The 22,576-nt window shown below is 44.3% G+C and overlaps 2 protein-coding genes across 3 annotated transcripts in view; one reads left to right on the top strand and one right to left on the bottom strand.

Annotated features, from left to right (window-relative positions):
- The window catches only part of CDC45 (cell division cycle 45), a 31,986-nt gene extending 23,350 nt beyond the window's left edge, over nucleotides 1–8,636 (bottom strand). The window contains exons 1-5 of one of the 2 annotated variants that reach the window (XM_019626894.1): nucleotides 8,445–8,636; nucleotides 8,256–8,315; nucleotides 6,984–7,076; nucleotides 5,204–5,341; nucleotides 3,822–3,965 (exon numbers count right to left, since the gene is read on the bottom strand). In XM_019626894.1, the coding sequence (XP_019482439.1) occupies nucleotides 3,822–3,965; nucleotides 5,204–5,341; nucleotides 6,984–7,076; nucleotides 8,256–8,315; nucleotides 8,445–8,495 (486 nt within the window). In that variant the 5' untranslated portion in view covers nucleotides 8,496–8,636. The remainder of the gene's footprint in view (nucleotides 1–3,821; nucleotides 3,966–5,203; nucleotides 5,342–6,983; nucleotides 7,077–8,255; nucleotides 8,316–8,444) is intronic. The other variant, XM_019626895.1, reaches the window with a different exon arrangement.
- A 591-nt stretch (nucleotides 8,637–9,227) lies between these two features.
- Nucleotides 9,228–22,576, top strand: part of UFD1 (ubiquitin recognition factor in ER associated degradation 1) — a 23,350-nt gene continuing 10,001 nt past the window's right edge. Inside the window, exons 1-6 of the mRNA XM_019626935.1 lie at nucleotides 9,228–9,375; nucleotides 12,497–12,629; nucleotides 13,594–13,626; nucleotides 16,528–16,649; nucleotides 17,573–17,703; nucleotides 19,247–19,319. Coding sequence (XP_019482480.1) covers nucleotides 9,373–9,375; nucleotides 12,497–12,629; nucleotides 13,594–13,626; nucleotides 16,528–16,649; nucleotides 17,573–17,703; nucleotides 19,247–19,319 — 495 coding nt within the window. The 5' untranslated portion in view covers nucleotides 9,228–9,372. The remainder of the gene's footprint in view (nucleotides 9,376–12,496; nucleotides 12,630–13,593; nucleotides 13,627–16,527; nucleotides 16,650–17,572; nucleotides 17,704–19,246; nucleotides 19,320–22,576) is intronic.

The raw sequence follows: 22,576 nt of genomic DNA, 5'->3' as shown, positions 1-22,576 counted from the left end.
CTAGGCTGCAGTCCCTGTGGCAGTGGGTTGCCATGGGCTACCGTGTGTAGCCAGCAGCCAGCGTGAGCGGCCAGCAGCCGCAGTGAGCAGATGTCCAGAAGCCGGCGACTGATCTGCCTCGCCCGGGAAGAGCGCAAAGATGGTGCCAACTTGGGCTGGTGGGGCGACGTCCTCCACAACTAGACTTAAGAACAAAACGACAGCAACTTGTCTGTTCCCCTTCCCCCAATTCCCCAGCACTGTTCCCATCCCCCAATTCCCCAATAAAAATCTTAAAATAAATAAATAAATAAAATAAAATAATAAATAAATGTAAATGGTCTAAATATTGACGTATTTTTTTCTATGTTTTTCGTTTCAAAAATGGGTCATGACTTTTCCAACAACCCAATACAACAATTAAAAGACAGACTGGCTTAACCCTCTGTCGGGTGCAATGCAAAAGTTACGAGTTTGGGTGCAATGCATCTACTAGATGAGTGTATGACATTTTTTTTATTTAAACTGAAAATGAATGAAAATAATGTGTAAGCATGCTTATTATTTATTCAGAATGAAATTTTAATTTGCCACAGAGTAAAAACAATGTATTATATAAATTCAGTACAAAAATCAACAGAAATTCAAAACAATCTGTGAGAGCAGTTGAGCCCCACGGAGCGTTAAAAAACATGATTCAAAGCATGACCCAACTCAGGCCAGCCGAGTGGCATGCTGGTTAGGAGTTGGCTTGGGACGTCAGTTCTGAGCAGCAGGGCCCCGGTTCGAATCCCACATGAGGGCCAGTGACACTGCACCCTCTATAGCTAAGATGATGAACAACAGCTCGATCTGGAGCTGGGTTGCCCTGAGTCGCCGGCGACTCGTAAGCTGCAGTGGGTCTGGCTGGTAGTGGGTGTGAGCTTTCGTGAGTGGCCGTCCAATGGCCGGCGAGCAACTGCCTCACATAGGAAGAGTGCAATGATAATACCAACATGGGCCAGTGAAGCCACGTCCTCCACAACTAGACTGAAGAACAAAAAAAGGACAGCAACTTGTCTATTCCCCTTCCCCGATTCCCCAACACTGTTCCTCTCCAATTCCCCAATAAAATCTTTAAAAAAAAAAAAAGCATGACCCAACTCTATACTGTTTAAAGAAACTCAGTACAAATGTAACAATATAGGCAGGTTGAAAATAAAAGGATGGGAAAAGATATAGCATGTAAACATTAATAAAAAAAACAGGGAATGTAAACTACTGCAACCACTATGGAAAACAGTATGGGGGTTCCTCAAAAATTAGAACTAGCATATGATCTAGCAATTCCACTTCTGGGTATTTATCTGAAAGACATGAAAACACTAGCTCAAAGATAATGTGTACCCCCATGTTCACTGCAGTATTATTTATAATAGCCAAGACATGGAAACAACCTAAGTGTCCATTGATGGTTGAATGGATAAAGAAAATGTGGTGTGTATTACATACAATGGAATATTATTCAGCCAACAACAGCAGAACACATATCCTTTTCAAGAGCTCACAGAACATATATCAAGATAGATCATATCCCAGCCCATAAAACAAAAATGACAAATTTAAAACAACTAAAATCACAGTGTATTCTCTAACCACAATGAAGTTAAATTAGAAATCAATAATCCAGATAACAGGAAAGTCTTTAAACATTAACCAGCACACTCTGAAATAATCCATGAATCAAAGAGAAGTCTCAAGGGAAATAAAAAAATACACTGAAGGGAATGAAAGTGAAAATGAATATATCAAAATGTGTGGGACACAGCTAAAGGGATGCTCAGAAAAAAATTTACAGCACTAAATACACTTATTAGGAAAGAAGAAAAGTCTCAAATCAATAATCTATGCTGCCACGTCAAGGACTAGCAGAAGAGCAAAATCAACCAAAGCAAGCAGAAGAAAGGAAATAATGAGAAGGGAACACAGGTATTAACCTGATGGCAAAACCAGACAGACAATACAGAAAACTACAGACCAGTATCCCTCATGAATATAAATGTAAAATCCTTAACAAAATATTAGCAAATAGAATTTAGCAATTTATAAAAAGAATTATACACCATGACCAAGTGAGGTTTATTCCTGAGATGCAAGGCTGGTTCAATATTTTTAAAAAATCAATCAACGTAATCTACCATATTAACAGACTAAAGAAGAAAAACCATATTGTCTTATCAATTAATGCAGAAAAAGCATTAAAAAAAAATTAACACCCATTCACGATAAAACTCAGGAAAAAAAGGAAAGAGAGGGAACTTCTTCAACTTGGTAAAAAGCAAAAACCCCACAACCTAACATCACACTTAATGGTGGAAGACTGGATGCTTTCCCCCTATGATCAGGAAGAAGGCAAGGACATCCACTCTCACCACTCTTATTCAATATAGTGCTGGAAGTTCTAGCCAATGCAATAAGTCAAGAATAGGAAATAAAAGGCATACAGAGCAGAAAAGAAGAATTAAAACTGTCATTTGCAGATGATAGAATTGTTTATGTAGCAAATCCCAAGAAATCTATAAATAAACTCCTGGCACTAATTGAGTTTGGCCAAGGTCACAGGATACAAGACAAACATACATAAATCAACTGTATTTCTATATATTAGCAATGAACACATGGACACCAAAACTAAAATACATACAGTATCATTTACAATCACTTCAAAAAATGAAATACTTAGGCGTGAATCTGACAAAACAAGTATAGGACTTGTATGCTAAAAAGCACACAATGCTGATGAAAAATATCTAAGAGGATCTAAATAAATAGAGAAATATACCACGTTCATGGATTATAAGAGTCAGTATAATAAAGATGTCAATATGCTCACAATTCGTGCACAGGTTTATGCAACTCGTATCAAAATCTCAGTAAGATGTTTTCTAGACAGAGAATATGCCTATATAGAAAGGCAAAGGACAAGAAGAAAGAAAATCTCAAAGTGGGTCTGTGAGGTCCCCATCAGAACACCTGAAACTCTGAAGAAACAAGTGGACAAAAGGGATGAAGACAAGGAGAGACATTCCTAGCTTTGCAGGACACGCCCCTCAGATGGACAGTGTCCCAAATATGGCTCAAAGGGGCTCTTATTAAGCTCCGTATTGGGAGGTGTCAGACCAAGGATGAAGGGAAGCCCCTAAAACATTCCAGAGGAATATTTCAGCCTGCACACCAAGGATCAGGAGCCAGAGGGCATCACTTTCTTCAACACTGAACACTAAAATAACACACAGCCCTTGTGTTAAGAGGAACAGCCACCTCCCACCTGGAAGTCTACATCTCACAGAAGCCCCTAGCACTGGCGAGGCCCCAGAGCTTGTACATGGGTCAAACCCAAGACTCATAAGGCGCAAACCACTCAACTGTTTGCTCACAGATGCTTCCTCTGGAGTGACCATCTGGGACTGAGCTTGGTTAAGGGCCGCAGACCCACATTGCTCCTCCATGGTGACTGCACAGAAAGCGATTCTGGAGGGAAGTGGGGAAGGAAGTGACTCTTATGCTATTTATTATTTCTCCATATTGCTTTTTATAAATGTCTGCTGTCTAGGCATAGAGCTGAGCCCTCTTAAGAGGATTCTTCTGATGGGATTCTACTGTACAGATAAGGACTCAGAGAAGTGGCTCAGAGAAATCCAGTAATCTGCCTGAGGCCACACATCCAGGAGATAGCAGAGCCCAAGCTCATCACCCACACCTGATTCCTCCCAGCTATCCTTGGGCCTGTCAGGCTCTGGACCAACCTCTGACCTCTGGAAGTGACAAGTTCCTTCAGACTGTGGTGAGAGCCCCAAACCTACCTCTTCTAACCGTGTGCGCTTCTCAGAAGGCTCTGATTCGTCCTTTTCATTTTCTGAATGCTCTTCATCCTCCTCTTCATCCCTAAAGATGTCATCATAGGCGGGAATTTCAAGGTCATCATCTTGTTTAATGAGTAATTTGATCTAAGATTAAAACAGAGCAATCAAGTCTTTTCTCTCTTTGACAGAAAACTATCCATCACATGTTTTTCTTAAAGAATCTCATTTCCTAATTGGCTAATTCATAAGTTTTCTGTACATACAAATAGCCATCTGTTTGAGAAGAATTTCAGACTTCTCAGGCATTTAAAATTTTTTCATATCCCTTCAGTGAGGTACTGGAGTTGCACCACACCGTATGCAAAAGTTAGAAAATTTGAAAACTATCTGCAGTCACTTAAGTCTGGGGAAAAAGCTCCCTCTTATGCCATACACCAAGCCAGAGGTCGGCAAGCTGCGGCTCGCAAGCCACATGCGGCTCTTTGGATATGTTCCATCTCAAAAGTTTGCCGATCCCTGGAAGAGCCAATCCTGTCCCTCACAACAATTTAAAAACTATTCGAGAGCCATAAATACATTTTTATATAATCACCATTATGTGAATAATATCCTTTAAAAATTTTATAAATGAAACTATGATAGTTTTATTTTCATTTTCAATTTTACTTCAGAGCCACATNTATGTACCCAAAGAGCTGCATGTGGCTCGCGAGCCGCAGTTTGCTGACCACTGGCGGCTCTTCCGTCTCAAAAGTTTGCCGACCCCGGCACCAAACCAACAAAATAAACACCCCAGAACTTGCCCTGAAGTGAGTAAAACTCGCCTCTGAAAGCAGTTCCGAGGGGGCTTATTTCTCTTGGAGAAGTTTTTCACATAGTTTCGGGCCTGACACTTTGTTAATGTGGGAGGGAGATCAACTCAAAGGAAGCTTAGGTGGCTGCTCTGCGCCAGGCTCCGTGCTTGCTGCTCAGGGGTTAGAAGATAAGCGCAACAGAGCCATTTTAGGCTAAAAGTGGCCTCTCACACCACCGTCTTTCTGGTCCTCACACCACTCATCAGATGAACTCAGATAGCTCTGAGGTCCCTTGATATTCAGTGAGGCTGGGCTGGGCCTGAGCTGAGGGCAAACTTGGTGTAGGGTTCTGGCCCCTATACCTCCCAGATCAAGCAAATTCCACAAATGCAGTCTGAGCACCTCCAAGGGTTAGGTGCCATGTTTCTTATCAAATAGAAGTTCTTGTCCTCAGGCTGCTCCAATCCTAGAGGAGGTGGGTACATGTCTTAATAAGAACACCAGGTGCAATGCTGTCTGTGGCATAAAATGAACAGACAGATCATTGGGAGAACTCAAAGGAGGCATGGGTCCCAAAGGCCTAGTTACCTGGGGATCATTGTATACATTCACGACATTGACTGGCCTATGGGTGTCACACACAAAAAATATGGCATCTTCATCAGGTTGAAGGATATCCAATAGGTCTATGTTAGCTCCACAGTTTATGAGGATAAAATAACGGAACTGAAAAAAGAAGAGAAATATTGTGAAGTAAGTGCATCAAGAAGGCCCCTTTACCTTCAGCACACTAGACCTGAGTCCTTCTGGTGAGATCAAACCCAACACTTGGCAAGGCCCTGAGGGTAAGGGGCTCCAAATATAGCCATTAATGGCCTGTGCTTTGTGCTTTAACATACTCCATATACTACTTCATTTCCATGACAACACCATGAGGTAGGTCCTGTGGCCATCCTTACTTCACTGAGGAGTCTGCAGGGGCTCAGAATGTGGGAGTCTCATACACAGGGTCAAGAAGCTGATGAGGAGCAGACCAAGACTTCAAATGAATAACTGGGCCTCTCCAGGTATCAATCATGCTACTGTGACAAACTGCCTCTCCATGCTAATAGCTTGCCACAGTTTTAAAATTTTAGCAAATCTTGGATAGCCCATACTTAACGGGACGCCTAAATATTAAGAATTTTATTATATCCTATCACTATAGAAAATCATTTCCTTATAAATACAGAACTGGCAGAGGTCCGTCCCATGATAACAGGAGCTCCAGGCAAGGGTTTACCTCTGCCAGACAGTTCTAGATATGGCCAGAGACTCCAGGGACCCCCTTTCATACTCCAGCCCCTCAATCTCTCACATTATGCCTGGTACTGAGTTTATTCTACCTTCCTCATCTTCTTCTCATCACCCACAAGAGTGGCCAGAACTTCTTTCCCTTTCTTATTTAGAATAATTTTGTCCATATGTAGTACGCCTTTTGGGGTTTGAGATTCCTCCTCAAGGGGGCTTGTCAAAAAACTACTTCTTAGTAAACCTAATTCTTGAACAGGATCTTGTGAAAATAGTTTTCTCCAACTAGTTACTCTTTTAGGTTCTTGTAACTTTATATATTCCTTCTTTATCTTAGTGCCACCCAGGAGCACTCAATGGAAAAGAATAAAGTTACTAAAACAGAATAGAGGTGAGACCCAGAAACCAAATTATCTGGAAAAAACTTACTGAAACAATTCATATTTTAAGTGCTTTATGATTTTTAAAATGCTTTTCTCTCTATAGTATTAGAATGAACACTAACCATGCAGAGAGGGTAGGGTGTGTGTCTGTGTATAGAAATGAGATCATAAGTGGGGGTCTAAGATGTCCCAACTCTCATGGCCCCGTGTAGAGGCGAGAGGAATCCTGGCATGCACCGTTTAAATTATAAAGGGAGAAAATATTTTCCTGGATTCCAAGTTGGAAACTGGGATACATTTTCTTGGAGAGATAATGTAAAATCGTAGCCTAATCTAAGATAATTTTTTTAAAGTACTGAAAAAGTAGTTTATTCGAAGAGATAGTACATTTCAAAGAAGTAGAAGCAGGCCTGAGCAGTAGAGAATGGCTCAAGGGCCCTAAGATAATTTTAACTAAGCCATATCTAAAACTAATTGCTAAATTCCAAGCACCTTACAATGAAATGTCTGCAACACAAGTTCAAGGTTAGAGGCTGTCAAAATTCACTATCTTTTTTTTTGTTGCCTTGAGGGTAAGTCATCCAGATATATAGCTCATTTTTCTCTTTGGTATTGCCTAATATAGTTGATACTTAAATAAGAAATTGCAATTGAGTAAAAAAAAGTCTAATTATTCGAAAATACATCTCACTTACCTGTTCTTTATGTTCAAGAAATGCAGTTTCAAGTTCTTGCCACCCAGAAACTGGAACCAGCGTATACTGTACGTGGTCACACTGGAACAGGGCCTGGAGAGAGATTATTTTCAAAACTTATCATATTTAGAATGTCTAATTTACCTTCAAATGCACTTTAAAAAATAAGATGGGTTATGAGACAAATAACAGGTGATACAGTAGAGCTATTAAAATGTTAATGGGAGGAACTAGGTGATGGGGATGTGAGTATTCACTGTACTATTATGTAAACTTTGTCGAGTATTTTAAAATACCAAAACAACAACAACAACAACAACAACAAAAAACATTGGGAGAAAATCTGATCTAATTTCTAGGTCTTCTGAGAAGTCCAGAACCGAGAACAACAACAACAACAAAAACATTGGGAGAAAATCTGATCTGATTTCTAGATCTTCTGAGAAGTTCAGAACCGAGAACAACAAGAACAACAAAAAACATTGGGAGAAAATCTGATCTGATTTCTAGGTCTTCTGAGAAGTCCAGACAACAACAACAACAAAAACATTGGGAGAAAATCTGATCTGATTACAACAACAAAAAAAAACATTGGGAGAAAATCTGATCTGATTTCTAGGTCTTCTGAGAAGTCCAGACAACAACAACAACAAAAACATTGGGAGAAAATCTGATCTGATTACAACAACAAAAAAAAACATTGGGAGAAAATCTGATCTGATTTCTAGGTCTTCTGAGAAGTCCAGAACCGAGGCCTAATCAAAGCTCATGTAAACATCCATCACACCATATTCAAAACTGAACCAATGATCTTCCATAATAGACTAAGGAATCCTGTATTTCTTGCATTGCTGTGGCATCACTATGCCCTCAGTTTTCAGATTCCTCTATCTCAAATCCCACATTTGAGAAGCCACTACAAGTCTACCGGTCTGTCTAATGCAGCCAATTTTTTGCCTAGGCTATTGCAAAAATACTAACTAGCATCCTTGACTGTGCCTCGTCCTTCTCTAACCCATCCAATACTGTACTGCCAGAAAGGCGACCTCTCAAGAGTCCCCTTCCCCAGCTTTCAGCTGTTGTTGCTCCAGATCCCACCCAGCCTGAGCTCTCACCCGGGAAGGGGTTCCTTACCTTGCTTCTCACCTCTCGCACAATTCCCTACCCCACCCTGTTCCCTCAGGGCTCTGTAAGCCCCCACCTCCCGTCCAGGTCTACCCTGCACCCTCACCTCTCGCCAGGCTCCACCCTCCCAGAGTCCTCAGTGCTCACCTGAAGGATCTTGCAAGCGCACAGAGAGTCCACGTCCGAAGCCACGAAGAGAAGGACCCTCTGTTGGGGAAAGATAGGGAGAACTGAGTACAGCGCCTAGAACCCGGGCACCTCCCGCCCTCCCACGGCCGCTCCCCCTCCTCATCCCTTCCCCGTGACAAAGCCTCGAGGTCCAAGAAAGGGGGTCACCTGGTTCTGGACCACCTCATAGAACTCTTTGCGGAAATCGGACACAAACATGACCACGGCAGCCAGACACCCAGAGCTCGCACTGAGACACCAAGAGCCCCGGCGGAGGTCAAGACTCCCGCCAAATCAGGGCTCTTCCGATTGGCCCACGAGTCAACCAATAGGTACCTAGTTCCCAGCCTTTACTGCTTTATGATTGGTTCGTATTGCGGCGACAGTAGCTCTCCGCCATTCACGACTGGAAAATTCTGGCCGGACCTAAAGGAGCGTTATCACCAGGCAGGACGGAACCACGTTTGCACATTTCAACTCTAACGCCCATTTACCCAGACGCTCGGTGGACATCTTTAGTTTGGGCAGAAAAGCCTATTACCCCCTCCTCCCCCACTGGAACCCAGGAAAAAGAATCCACCTCACCTTCAATTAAACTTATTTATACATCGAACGAAGGCGTCGGTTTATGATTTCAATAGGCTCTCTGTCTAGTTCGAAGGCAGATGTATAGCTTACTTCCGCCCGAGTCCTCGATGGCTGAAGCAAAGGCCGGAAGATGTACGTGCATTCTGGGTAGTGTAGTCAGTAAGGAGAACGGGCCCAACTAAATTCACCTAGAGGAGGGTACTATCAAAACGTAATTAAAAATAAAAATTTAAATTACTCCAGAGTGGACAAAAAGTTCGAAAGGGTACTTTATTGTTTATTTCGGGGAAATCTTGAGCCCTGGCGCCTTTGCCTGGCCTTTTCTCTTTTGCAGCCGAGCCCTGTCCTCGGCACCTCCCTTCTGGTCTAAAGTCAGGCACTTCCGGTGAGCAGCCCAGGGCATCCGAGCAGAGGCGGCGGCGGCTGCGGCTGTGAGGAGAGCACGTCGGCGGGCTCCGGTCGTAACGTTCCTTAGACGAGGCAGCATCTGGGAGGCTGAGGTGCCATCATGGTGAGCGTGGCTGGGCAGGGGCTGGACACTGAGGCTGGGGCCGGGGACCGGGATTGGGGGCCAGCGGGGCGAACTTAACAGCTGCGGAGATGCCGAGTCACCCCGGCCTGAGCCCGGCCCATCTGCCCGTTTGGGCGCATCGGACAAGACCCAGACCCTTGACTACAAACAGCCTCTACTCTTCTCCGCTAGTTGAGGATATGGTTCTCATTCCTCCTCAGTTAGACTTGAGCTCCTTCCATGTTTGAGTCCACCAACGGGTCTCGCAAGTGTGAGACACATAACAGGTTTCCATAAACACCAAGTTAATTGAAAAGTTATTGCAGATTCAGGGGCTTTCCAGGAAGAATGCTTGGGGGGACATCCAGTACCTTCTGGTGATGCCTGGATGGTGATCGTGCCTTCCGCTATTTAAGTGATTCAGTAAGGATAAATCGTAGCTAATATTTGCTGGCGCTTTTTCTGTAACACAGTTTTTCATTAACACCTACAACCCCTCATTACACCTTATTCCATTTAATCCCTACAGTGCCTTTGGAGGCAAGGATGATTCTTAACGTTTTAACCATGAGAAAACTAGGGTTTAAAGAGATAGTTTGTGAAAGTTTAAAGCCAAATCTGTCTGGCTGCAAAGTTCAGTCTCATCACTGTAATCACTGCCTCAGTGTCACCTGTTTATTTTAGTGAAAATAAGGAATGATTATTAGATTTTTAGTCTGTGTGTTAGTTTCAAATCATATTTCTGTCCTCAAGTTTATCCACATAACAGATTTGAATAACTGATATGTGGGAGGCAGTATGCTAGGCATTGAGATTATAAAAGTAAAGTAGAAGTAGGGTAAGTAAAGTAAAAGGGGTGGGGAGCAGCAGGGAGGGGCAGAAAGGTTCACTGGTGTTTTGAAGGCAGATTGGTATAGGTGTTAAATACTTTGCACGTTTTCCTTTCATGTTGCAAAAAGAAGTGGCTTAGATGAGGGGTAGTGAGAGGCACTTAGGGAGGCGGGACTCCTCTCCCATCTTTCATCCAGAAACACTTTTCATTTGTTATACTCTAGCCAAGATTTTGAGGAGTTCTGCTGGTTAAAAGAAGAGACAAAGGTTTGAAAACTACTGTACTAGAACACAGGAAGTGAAGAACCATTTGAGATTTTAAGCAGAAGTGTGCTGTATTTCCATTTTAGGAAGAAGGCTGATTCCGCTTGCTAATTCTGGAATTGCTAGTAAACTACCTTAGCAGTAGATGACTTTCCCTCTACTTAATGTCTATATGGAATCATGTCAAGAAATATTTGTCTATTGTGAGATTTTTTAAAAACTGGTGGTACAAAACGCATAGTATAAATTTATTATCTTAACCTTTTTTTTTTAAATTTTATTGGGGAACTGTGTGTTTTTCCAGAACCCATCAGCTAGCTCCAAGTCAAGTAGTTGTTTCAACCTAGTTGTGGAGGGCGCATCTCAGTAGCCCATGTGGGGATCGAACTGGCAACCTTGGTGTTATGAGCACTGTGCTCTAACCAATTGAACTAACTGGCTGCCCCTATAAAACCATTTTTAAGAGTACAGTTCAGTAATGTTCACATTATTGTGTAATGGGTCTCCAGAATTTTTTCATCTAGCAAAACTGAAACTCTGTACCCATTAAATAACACTGTTTCCTCCTCCCTTCAGCCTCTGGCAACCAACATTCTATCTACTTTTTGTCTCTGAATTTGACTACTCTAGGGACCTCATAAGTGGAATTGTTTAGTTTTTGTCTTTTTGTGATTGACTTATTTCACATAACGTAATGTTCTCAAGCTTCTTCCATGTTGTAACGTGTCAGAATTTTCTTTTCAGGGCTGAACAATATTCTTTTGTATGTATATACCACATTTTCTTTATTCATCCATCAGTGGACATTTGGATTGTTTCCACCTATTGGCTATTGTGAATAGCACTGCTGTGAACATAGGTGTACAAATATTGAGACCCTGCTTTCAGTTCTTTTGGAATATACCCTATTGTGCAATTTTACATACATATTTTTGAAACATCATAATAATTGCAATATTTTGACCTCAGATTGCTGTGTAACGTGTTTTTTAAGCCTCATTATAATGCACAGTGTAAGAGCTAGAATCTTACCTTCTTGATGGCAGCATGTCTTGGCTTTATTTATCAACTGGAGGGGGCAGTTCCATGGTGTGGCACAATGTGACGGCACATTGCACGGACACCAGCCCTGACCCTGGGCAGAGCAGCAAAGTTTCCTGGAGAAAGGATGGTCACGGAAGCCAGGGAAAGGGATGCAAACACCAGGTGCCTGCTCTTTCCACTGCCTCAAATGCTGTTCCCTGTTTTCTGCTTGGCTCCCGATCCTGGCATTCAGGTCTCTGTAAAGAGTCCCTTCCTGACCACCCACTTAAACTAGAATTTCCAGGAGCTCTCTGTCCCTTAACCTTTCTTGTCCTCAGAGCATTTATCACTTCCTCACATGTAGGTGTTTTCTCTTGCTTCTTTCTTTTGTCTTGGGAATGACAGAATGTTAGCTCTGCCAGGGCTGAGGTTGTACTTGTTTTGTTAGTGAACAGACATCACTGGAGTGATGTTTCCCTAGTTCTTAATCAGAGCCTGGCAGATAGTGGCACTCAAGAAATAGATGTTTTTTTAATTAATGAGAAGAGGAAGAGGAAAAGTGTACCAGGCAGAGGAATTATTCCTGGGTTGGGGGAGGGTAGCATGTGTAGGATGTTGTGGGGCCATTAGTAACCAGTCCCTGAGGTTTGTGAGGTCTGGACCGGATTGCAGGGGTGTGTGTGTGGGGGGAGTAAGGGGTGCTGAAAAAGGTTAAGAACAGGCTTGACATGCCTAGTTATTTTAGTAAGATTGCACCATCTAAAAATGGAGACTAGATCAGAGGGACAGACTAGGTATGGCAGAAAGGATGGAAACAGATTTGAGATTCACCATGCTACTGGGAAATGCTTCAGGCAGATGACTCTGGTCCGTCAGGATTTTGGTGCATCTTATTCTTTGAGGATGTTTAGCAGCATTAACTACCCTGACCTGTTTTGGCTTTTGATGAGAAAAAAGGTACCTTTATTCAGTTCTAACTCCGGCATCTCTTTCCTCCTTCTAGTTCTCTTTCAACATGTTTGACCACCCAATTCCTCGGGTCTTCCAGAACCGCTTCTCCACGCAGTACCGCTGCTTCTCCGTGTCCATGCTCGCAGGGCCTAATGACAGGTCAGATGTGGAGAAAGGCGGGAAGAGTATGTGCTTGTTTTTATTTTGAATAGTAACCTTTCCTGTCCTCAGCCTGCAGTGCTTATAGTCTTAAACAGTCCTTATTTTACATGTGTAACAGAGGCTACTTAGAGTGAAAATGTTGCTTGTTCTAGATGTACAGGGTGTGTGTGGGGGGCCCGAATTATGATTTGATTTATGGCTAGTAGCCATTCAGTTCCCCAAAATAAATTACAGCAGAGAAAGTCCTTTATGAAAGATTATTATTAAATTTTGGCTACCTTACAAGTATTGTTTAATACTTGTTGTTTTTTTTAAGAGTTTATTGGGGGTTGGAGGAGGGGAACAGCGTTGGGGAATCTGGGAAGAAGAACAGACAAGTTGCTGTCCTTTTGTTCTTCAGTCTAGCTGTGGAGGACGTTGCTTCACTGGCCCATGTTGGTATTGTCATTGTGCTCTTCCTGGGTGAGGCAGTCGCTTGCTGGCCATTGGACGGCTGCTCACAGCGGCTCACGGCAGCTCATGGCTACTCACGTAGGGGCTGCAGTCTATGCCATCGCTGGCAACTCACGGCAGCCCAGCTCCAGGTCGAGCTGTTGTTCACCATCTTAGCTGTAGAGGGCGCAGCATCACTGGCCCTAATGTAGGATCGAAACCTGGGCCCTGCTGCTCAGAGCTGGCGTCCCAAGCCAACTATTAACGCGCCACTTGGCTGATCCTGTTTAATACTTTTTTTTAATTTTTTATTCTTAGCTGAGCCATCCTGCCACCTGTTGGCAGCTCAGTGGCAGCTCAACTCGGGTCGGGAATCGAACCAGCAACCTTGATACTCAGAGCTCGCACTCTTGAGTGAGCTCTTAACCAACTGAGCCACTCGGCCTGCCATCTGTTTAATACTTTTTAAAGATAGAACAGAAACTGCATTTTGGCTTTTGTTCTGTCCTTTTAATTTTTATATTCTTAATGTTTCTTGAATGTTTTTTTCCACAGTAATTATGCCACCCTCAGCCCTCGATCAACTCAGTAAGTATTTTCTACATGACTTGAGAACTGAGGTAATGTCAATATGGATATCATGTCTGGTTGAGAATTGTCCCTGGAGGGTGCATACTGGGTTGGAGAGCTGGGGTCACACATGCCCCGGTGAGGTGATGGCCCGTGGTGGCCAGCTGTCCAGGGTAGGGGCCAGTGAGTATTCAACTCCAGATCTCTCCTCTGTGAAGGGGTTCTCCCCTGAATACCCATCCCATTCCCTCCACCCGTCTCTACTCCTGTCAGGACTAAAGGTGCTTATCACCGGTGCTTATTACACTGCCAGGGCAGCTGATGCCGTTGCCTAGGTTCACTGGGCTTTCTCCTAGAGGACGGTGGTCAGCTTCCAAGAGGATGCTGTGCAGCAGGGCTCTCATCTCCTCCCCAGGCCTCTTTCCTAAGCTCCAGGCCTGCATTTCTACCCCGTGTCCCAGTGCATCTGCACCACGTCCAAACTGAGTCTTCAGCCCCAGAAGCTGTTCCTCTTACTGGCTCCTGCCTCTTACCAGGAGTGATAAAGGTCCTTTGGTTGTGAGAGCAGCCAGGCTTTCCCTCTCTTTTTCCAACCTCTCCTCTCATGAGAGCAACTTAGAGACTCCATGCCCCGGCCCCACTCCGCCTGGACACGGAAAACCCTGAACACAGACTCAGTCATTGCCTTTTGAGATTCAGTGGTATTTCTGAGTTCCTCCCATCTGAAGCAGGAGACGTGAAAGCCACGATCAGGAAGTATACTTCGTGTCCAGTACACTTGGGGCAGCACAATGGAGAAGGGGTGCCAGCTCTGGTGTCACTCTGGCTTGGTTTTTGCACCTTGCTTGGCCTGGTTCTAGAATGGACTTGGCGTCTCTGAACTTCATGACCTCATCTTTCAATGGGGACACACAGCGCTTGTCTTATCAGCTGCTGGGTGGCAGGAGTACCTCCTCCAAGATGGTGCCTTGTGGTGTGTTCATAAACAGCCCAAACCTGTATGGCACCAGTCAGAAGGCACGAGGTGGCCTTTAGCCAGCAGGGCTTCACCGATGCCAACAACAGTGGCCACACCCAGCGGAGGCCTTTAATCCTGGCCGCAGCTCAACCAGTGGGTGGATAGAGTCACGGGTTCACATCCCTAAGGCAGATCCCTGTCATCACAGAAGAGGTCAGGGCCCACAGAGAGCCTGCCTTTCCATTTGGGCTGACCCAAGAGCTGAGCACCAAGTGTGACCCTTGGCACAAGTGTCTGAGAAGAGAGTCAGAGATTGGGACAGTGGGGTTTAGATGAGTGTAGTTCAAACCTTTTAAGTAGTGGGAGAAACCGTCCAAATGAAATCTTACGGGAAGTCCTAATTTATAAAAACGGTCGCTGCTTAGTTTGGAAGAAGTGAGAGGGTGCAGAGGGCTTGGAAACTCCAAGGTACTTCTTTAAATCACAAAAAAAGTACAGTTTGAAAACCAGCAGACTGAAGAACAGAGAGAGGTTTCTTCCAACTGAAAGAATCTTGGACCTTTGGCTGGAACCTGATCCAATTCACCATGACTGACTTCCGTTCTATCCCACAGCTCTATAGCTGGGAGGCTCCCTGAGGCCGGAAGGCTGGCTTTTGGGCACTTGGCCACATTCTGCCAGCATTCAGGTCACCCTTTGTGATGGGGGAATACCCGTGCCCACCACTGCCTCTGTGATGAAGCCCCACTTCTCGAGACTCTCCCCTACCTGTGGCTTCATACCCAAGATTGTTACATGATCTGCTTCACCAGCATTTTTAGGGAGACCCCAAATGGAGTCTTCCATGCCTTCTGCTCCTGAATGGAACTTGTCTTGCCATGTTTGCCTAAACCAACAGAATAAAGTGGGCCTCAGTGGTTAAATCCCAGACCTGGGCCAGCAGCCTGGTTTAAATCCCAGTATTGCCACTTCTGGGCCTTGTGATCCTGGGCATGTTGCTGAACCTGTGTGCCTTAGTATCCCATAGATAAAAGGGGTAATGATAGTACCTCACTGTTCTGGGAAGACTTAGTGAGGGCCTGGTATGCAGCAGACACCGTCACTATGTCATTCTGTCCTGGTCCCCAGCTCTCCTGAGCTCTGCTTCACATCACCAGCCCCTCCTTTCTGTGCCTCCTGCATTCCTGGGTCAGTATGCCAGCAGTCGTGTTTGCCTGCCTATGGCCCTCCATGCGGCCTCAAACACAGAGGGGATGTACTGTGCTGTGACCCTGCTGAGAGCCCACACTGCTGACTGGTCTCACCCTGCGTGACGTCCAGCCCAGCCTGCCCTCCAGACCCCTCCCACACCCTGTCCCCATGCCCCAGGCTCACCTAATTACCAGCCATTCCTGAACTGGCTAGGCTCCCCTTCCCTCCATGATTTTGCTCAGGCTGCTTTCTCTGCCTGGAATTCCCTCCCTGGCCTGTGCACCATGATGCCTGGAAGGCACCCTCTAGGAGCCCTGCCTCCTTCCGCCCCACCCTTCCCCCTGCACCACTGCCTCTGGTGCACTTGTTTTTTTTCTCACCTTTCTAACTAGAAATATTCGTGGGGATTTTGTCCAGCACATGGTTGACACTTATTTATGAGTGAACAAATAAATGAGTGAACGTGCCACTTTTTAAAATTGGAATTTCAGAAAATCACAAGCGTAAGCCATTGCTGTGTACTTGAGTCACCAAACATTCCTGAGTTCTAGGCCAAGTGCTGTGCTCTCTCAGGAGGTGGGGTGGTCCTGTGGGTGGGCTGTCACCGAGAGGCTAAGCACCACACTTGTCCAAATGCCTGCTGTGGGGGGCAAGGCTGTATGGAGCCATGGTGGGTACTAGGGAGGCCGCTTACCAGGGGAGCACGTTGGGGGAACAGGGTTTCTCTCCTTTGCAGAAGCCTTGCCTCATAGCCTCTCTTTTGATTTTAGGCCGACTCAACATTACCTACCCCATGCTTTTCAAACTGACCAACAAGAACTCGGACCGCATGACGCACTGCGGTGTGCTGGAATTTGTGGCTGACGAGGGTATCTGCTACCTCCCACATTGGGTGAGTTGGGCTGCCCTGGTCTCGAGAGTCTGGGTCTGTCTTGGGGAGTCCTACCCCCAAATCAGATTGAGGGATGGCATTCAGAACAGTGTGCCACATGCTGGGGTTGGCCTTTTCTTTGATGGTTGCTCATTTGGTAGTCTAGATACTGCAGCCATGCCATTTACCTCCTATATCAGGCTTTTTAAATATAATGAAGCAGGAGTATTTTTCAAATGGTCTAAGTACAGAATTTAGAGTTTTACACATTTTCTCCCCATTTTTCATAGTTTCTCCACCAATTTTGTTGCAACGGATATGTATTTACACACTTGCCTGTAACTAAATCTTTCCAAAGCACTCAATTTCATTGCCACGGAAATAGAGCCTCTCTAGAGCACTAAGGCTTTCCACAGAGACCCCTTCATGGCCCCTCTATAGAGGTGAAAGAGGAGGAGGTGATACTGGGATACCACTAGCTCAAAGATTCTTTCTCCAACCCACAGACTTAGAGTTTGGGTGGCCCTTTGTCCAAGTTCTCAGACCACTTTAGACCAGAAACTAATTGAATCCCTTTTGCTGAGAAACGTCACACCCCCTGGGATGCCTCCTCAGATAGCATGGAGCTGCCAGCCCACTTCTTCCTGGGATGGCCTTCCAGCTCTTGGAAAGAGTAGGTGGTTGCCTGGGATTTCCCAGCTGCTGCCACTGAGTTGACCCTCAGCGGGTGTATGAGCACATGCATCCTATTGGCTGATTGGCAGGCTCCATACCACTCAGGGCTCCTGGGCTGCTTCAAGGTGAGTCAGCATGGAACAGGTGTGGGTCTTTCAGGCCAGGGTCCCAAGGAAGTGGCTATCTGAATGTCAGACTTTGGCCTGCTGGTGTGTAGTCAGTGCTGGCCGCTTGAATTCCAAGCGCCTCATGTAGTTTTCTTCCTTTAGATGATGCAAAATTTGCTGTTGGAAGAAGGAGGCCTGGTTCAAGTAGAGAGTGTCAACCTCCAAGTGGCCACATACTCCAAATTTCAGCCTCAGAGCCCTGACTTCCTGGACATTACCAACCCCAAAGCAGTGTATCCTTTTGAAAGAAGAAGGGTTCTTCTGGACAAAAGAGGAGTATACTTGCAGGTAAACAGCAAGCACTTTGTTTAATATGTGCCCAGTTGGGGAGCACAAACTTACTGTGATTGGAGTTGTGATTTGAGAATAATGGCTTTCAGCCAGCACATCTGTCATGGCTCCTGGACCTGGGCCTGGACAAGTATGCTGGGCATTCCATGGACATCTTCTGGATGCTCTGTTGACCCTTCCTTGTGGGCAGAGTGGAGCCCTTCCTTCAGGTGGGCTGTGACACCTAACACAAAGCCCAGTGTGTGCTGGTAGAAGGGGGCCAGCTGGTCTGCGTCTCAGACTCCAACCCCTTGTGGGCTACTGGTGCCCATGAACTTGCCACTCAACCTCCCCTTTTACCCAGGCTTAAGGGCTTTTCACTCCAAACCAATAGGAAGCATTGACTTAGTATGTTTTCTTTTTCTCAGCAAGAGAAAAGCAAAGGTTTTAGGTTCTAGTGATTTTTTTTTTTAATGTTCCTCTCTGAACGTAAGCCAGACATGTTTATAATTTAAAGAGTGACCAGTATGGGTGAGGGGTGTGCTGTTGTGCTGTGTGTGCTATCTCTAGCTTGGAGGCCCAGTTTGGTTTGTTGAGATCATGTTATAGAGTGGTCACTCCATCACCTATTTATTTTTAAAAATGCATGCTTGACAAAAACACAGATAAGTAGACAGTAAAAGAAAAGGTGTCTCCACCTGTCCTACTTGTACACTCTCTGTAGGCTTGAGCTTAAGAGCAAGCTGCTGCCGGCCATGTCCTGGACTCGGTGGGCCATGTTGAGCCCTCCACTGACTGTGTCTGTGGACTAGTGTGTTGAGTCCCCTGCGGCCGGGTCTTGGACACGTGGAGTTGTTGGGCTTTCTGCTCTTGGCAGTCAGTGGTGGAGGCTTCCTGGCAGGACAACATCCTGTGGCAAGGCCTGGTTACCTTGTTTTTTTAGAGCTCTGCTTGGAGGTACTTGTCTAGCTGTCAGTGCCCAGGAGTGGGGTCTGCCTCTGTTACTGTAGTCCCTTGTGATTTTTCTCTGGATTTTTACCTGCAGACTTAACTGTATCTATTGGCAGAGTTAACTTGTTAGTATACGGAGAAAGGGCATCACTTTCATCAGCTGAGAGTCAACCCAGTGCTCCATGGTCTGGATGACAGTCTTAGCATAGAGCAGAGAATGGGGGGGTGCACACAGAGCAGCGACGCGGGAGCCATTTCTGCCCTCAAAGGCTGAGTGGGTTGGGTCTGACAGGTCTGCTGTCCCCGGGAGAAGTTGAGGGCAGGGCACCTCCGTAGCATGGCGTTTCAGATGAGGATTGAAGATAGCGTCCCACACAAGGCCCTTTACGCAAAGCTGCTGTCATTCTGGAAGGCTGTGTGACCAAGAGAAGTGAACCTAGACAGCCTAGCTCTTTCTCCCTCAGACTCTGAGGTCCTCTCTGGGATGTGCCATGTCACAGTGGCGGATTTTGAAGCCATGGTTTGTGTTTGTGCCTTGACAATGTGTGTTTGCAGATTAGAAAACGCATTGAGAAACTTTGCCTGTCTGACCACCGGGGATGTGATTGCCATCAACTACAACGAGAAGGTGAGTGTCTCAGCCACAGGGCCAGCAGGACCTGAGCCCAAGATGTTGTAAGTCACACCTAACAAGGACCTGCAGTGCCATTCTGGTGTTGGAATGAGAGTTTTTTTCAGCACTATATGCTTTTGTCAACTGATTGCTGCCTGCTGTTTGCTTTTTAGAGCCCTCTACTAATTATTCAGCAACCGTTTTGATGATAGATTGTATTTACAGGTGAATCAGCTTAACATTGTTATACTTATTAATCACATGTCGGTGTACCACGGTGGTGAGCCTGCTGTTTGTGCCTCAGTTAGAAAGTCTGCATTTCACCTATAATCTGAGCTAAGCCCTTTGCTGAGCTGCAGGGAAACAGAAATGAGTCAGCCTGAGTCCTTCCCTTGGAAGCAGACAGGCCTTTCTAGAGCTGGCCCTGCAGTATGCTCCAATTGCTATGGGGCACCCAGAAGCAGAACCTGGCTCCACTTGGTAATAATGCCCCCTGAGGTCACCTCTCTTCATGGGAGCCCATATCCTCATCCTTGTTTCCTTTAGCTTTGGTTTTCCCTTAGCTCTTTGGGCTCGTCAGTCCTGACAGAAATCTTTTGGGCCTGAACACCACTTATGTTCATTCATGATTCCATGCTTCTTAGCTGTCTGGATGTAGAGAATTGAATGTACAGTTAAATATCTCATCCTCCATTTCTCATTCATTTCATGCATAGTGACAGATGAGTTGCCATAAAATTCAAGACAGCATCTAGGTACTTCCTTATTATCCGTGGCAACATATCTGAGGGAAAATGTAATAGTTGCCAATCCTGTTGCTCGGCCATCCTAACACAGGCATGGAGTACAGTGATGTGGGTTTCCCTTGTCCACTGTAATGGTGACCATGATTTACTATCATAGGGCTGACCGCCTAGTGCTCAGGAGTGACCACAGCCCTGGCTTGGCTTTCCCTGAGGCCAGCTCTTAGGTCCTTGACACACACTCCAGTCCCCTCAGGGATTGGGGCCCTCATAGCCATGAACCAGGAGTCTATGGTTCAGCAAATCCCTCCCTCCAGGATCAAGAGGACAGTTACTCCCTCAGTGTCAGTGTTGGGATTCAGCGTGTTCTCCAGTAATTTCTTTATATTTGAGCCGTCTGATAAGATGTTGAGAGTCCTTACGTTTCCATTTTTGGGGTTTTGAATTACACTTTTCTATAAAACTAAGAAATCATCTTGTTGCCTTTAGCTTTGTGAGGAACATTTTAGGCATTGTCTACCTTAACTGAATATTTCAAGCTTTCATAGTTAGTTATAGGTAGCTTTAATGTTATTGTTATTAATATTAAAGTAGTAATGCTAAATGTAACTCAAATTGATGATATTTTTGCACTGAAAGGGAGGATGAGTTACGTAGAACATACATAGAATTGAAACACATGTTTAGACTTCTATTTTTGTAAGTATGGGAGACTAGGTCCTTACTCTACAGGGCCCTTCTGATAAAAGCCAATTAAATCAAGATAAGGATAAAACCTAGGTTATTAATGCATCGCTGGGCTTGAAGAAATATAGGAAGTGTTTCAAGAATCTTTCAGCAGGGTTGTCTTGAGGGCATATGGCCATATGGGTGCTACAGCAGGAGATCTGAATCGGAGACTTTCACATTAAACCGGAACTCTAAAAGAGTCCAAGATAAACTCAGAGGTGGCTGTTGTCCTCATCCCAGGAGAAGGAAACCCAACTTCTGTCTGGGAAAAGCTCCCCCAGTTTAATTTAGTCCTTGGGGTTGCTATAGATTGAAAAGCAAACAGGAGCTCATAATACAACCACCACACATACAAAGCAGAGACGACAAAAGCAGATTTAGACCCTTAAGGAAATCAGTATTGGGATTTTCAGGTGCAAATATAAAATAGTTATGTATAAAATGTTCCAAGAAATTAAAAAATTGAATCATAAATTTAGCATGCAACAAAAGACTATTAAAATAAAACACGAAGATTTGAAAAACAGTCCAAGAGTTAAACAACAGTTGACAAAGAACTAATGAAACTGAAGTTAAATCTGGAGAAATGACAATGAATTCTGCACTAAGAGGCAATGTGACGCAATGTATGAGAAACTAAGTATTGGAGAGACTAAGAAAGTCAAACATGCTCTGTAGAAATTCCCAGCAGGAGAGATGGGAGGAGTGGTGATATTGTGAAGAGATAATAAGTGAAATTGTTTTTCAAATGGTCATCAACCCATAGTTACAGGAAGTATAATGTATACCAAACAGGCTGAGTTACAGGTACCAAATACCAGATACAGAGAGGTAGCAGAAAGAAAATGCAATACTTCTAGAAGAACAACAAATAGAGGGCCTTTGCATAGCAACCATAATAGCCCAAAATAGCAGAATATCTTTAGAGGCGGAGAGGAAGTACCTTCATCAAACCTTCTTTAAAGAATGAGGGCAAAATAAAAATATTTTCAGATAAACAAAATCTGAGAGTTTATGTACTAGTGGAATTTCAAAAGCATGTACTTTAGGAATGAACATTATCCTAGAAGGAAAGAGTAGGGTGCCAGAAGGAATGGTGAACAAGTAAACAGGCAAATATGAAGTAAATCATGGTAAATATTTCCATATAAAGCAGTAATAATATTTAATATGGGAGGCTTAAAATATGAGACAAAAATAAGTCTAGAGACTTAATTTAGAATTAAAGTATTCTCTATAATTCAATAAAGTTAAATCAATAAAAATAACTGAAAACTGCATAATGAATATTTCAAAACAGTTTAAAATCACTGTTTTAGATACAGCATGACAATACATAAAACTAAAAAATGTCACAAAAGTATTTATCCTTACTGCACAAAACATATTCTGATATTTTGATTGTACTGTCTTCCAATGTTTTTCTTCTCTCGTTCTGGTTGCAACACAGTTGGTTTTATGACCCACTAATTAGTTGTGACCTGCATTTTGAAAACACTACTGTAGAGAAACGTGAACACGTGCCCGCGGAGACATGTATCTGAATGTTCATAGCAGCGTTGTTAGTGAAAGCAAAACCAATGGAGACAGCCCTAATGTTGCATGGAGAAATTGTGGCATATCCACACAGTGACATGTACAGTCATTGTTTTGTTTTGTTTTTCCTGTTAAGTAATGTGGAAACTTTTAAAAATTGGGCACATCTGGGCCGGCTGAATGGCTCAGTTGGTTAAGAGCTCGCTCAAGAGTTTGAGCTCTGAGCAACAGTGGTTCGAGTCAGCCCGAGCTGAGCTGCCAACA

The sequence above is a fragment of the Hipposideros armiger genome, unplaced genomic scaffold (assembly GCF_001890085.2).
Source record: "Hipposideros armiger isolate ML-2016 unplaced genomic scaffold, ASM189008v1 scaffold_694, whole genome shotgun sequence".
NCBI lineage: Eukaryota > Metazoa > Chordata > Mammalia > Chiroptera > Hipposideridae > Hipposideros > Hipposideros armiger.
Note: the sequence above shows the minus strand (reverse complement) of the source record. Positions and strands in the feature narration are given on the sequence as shown.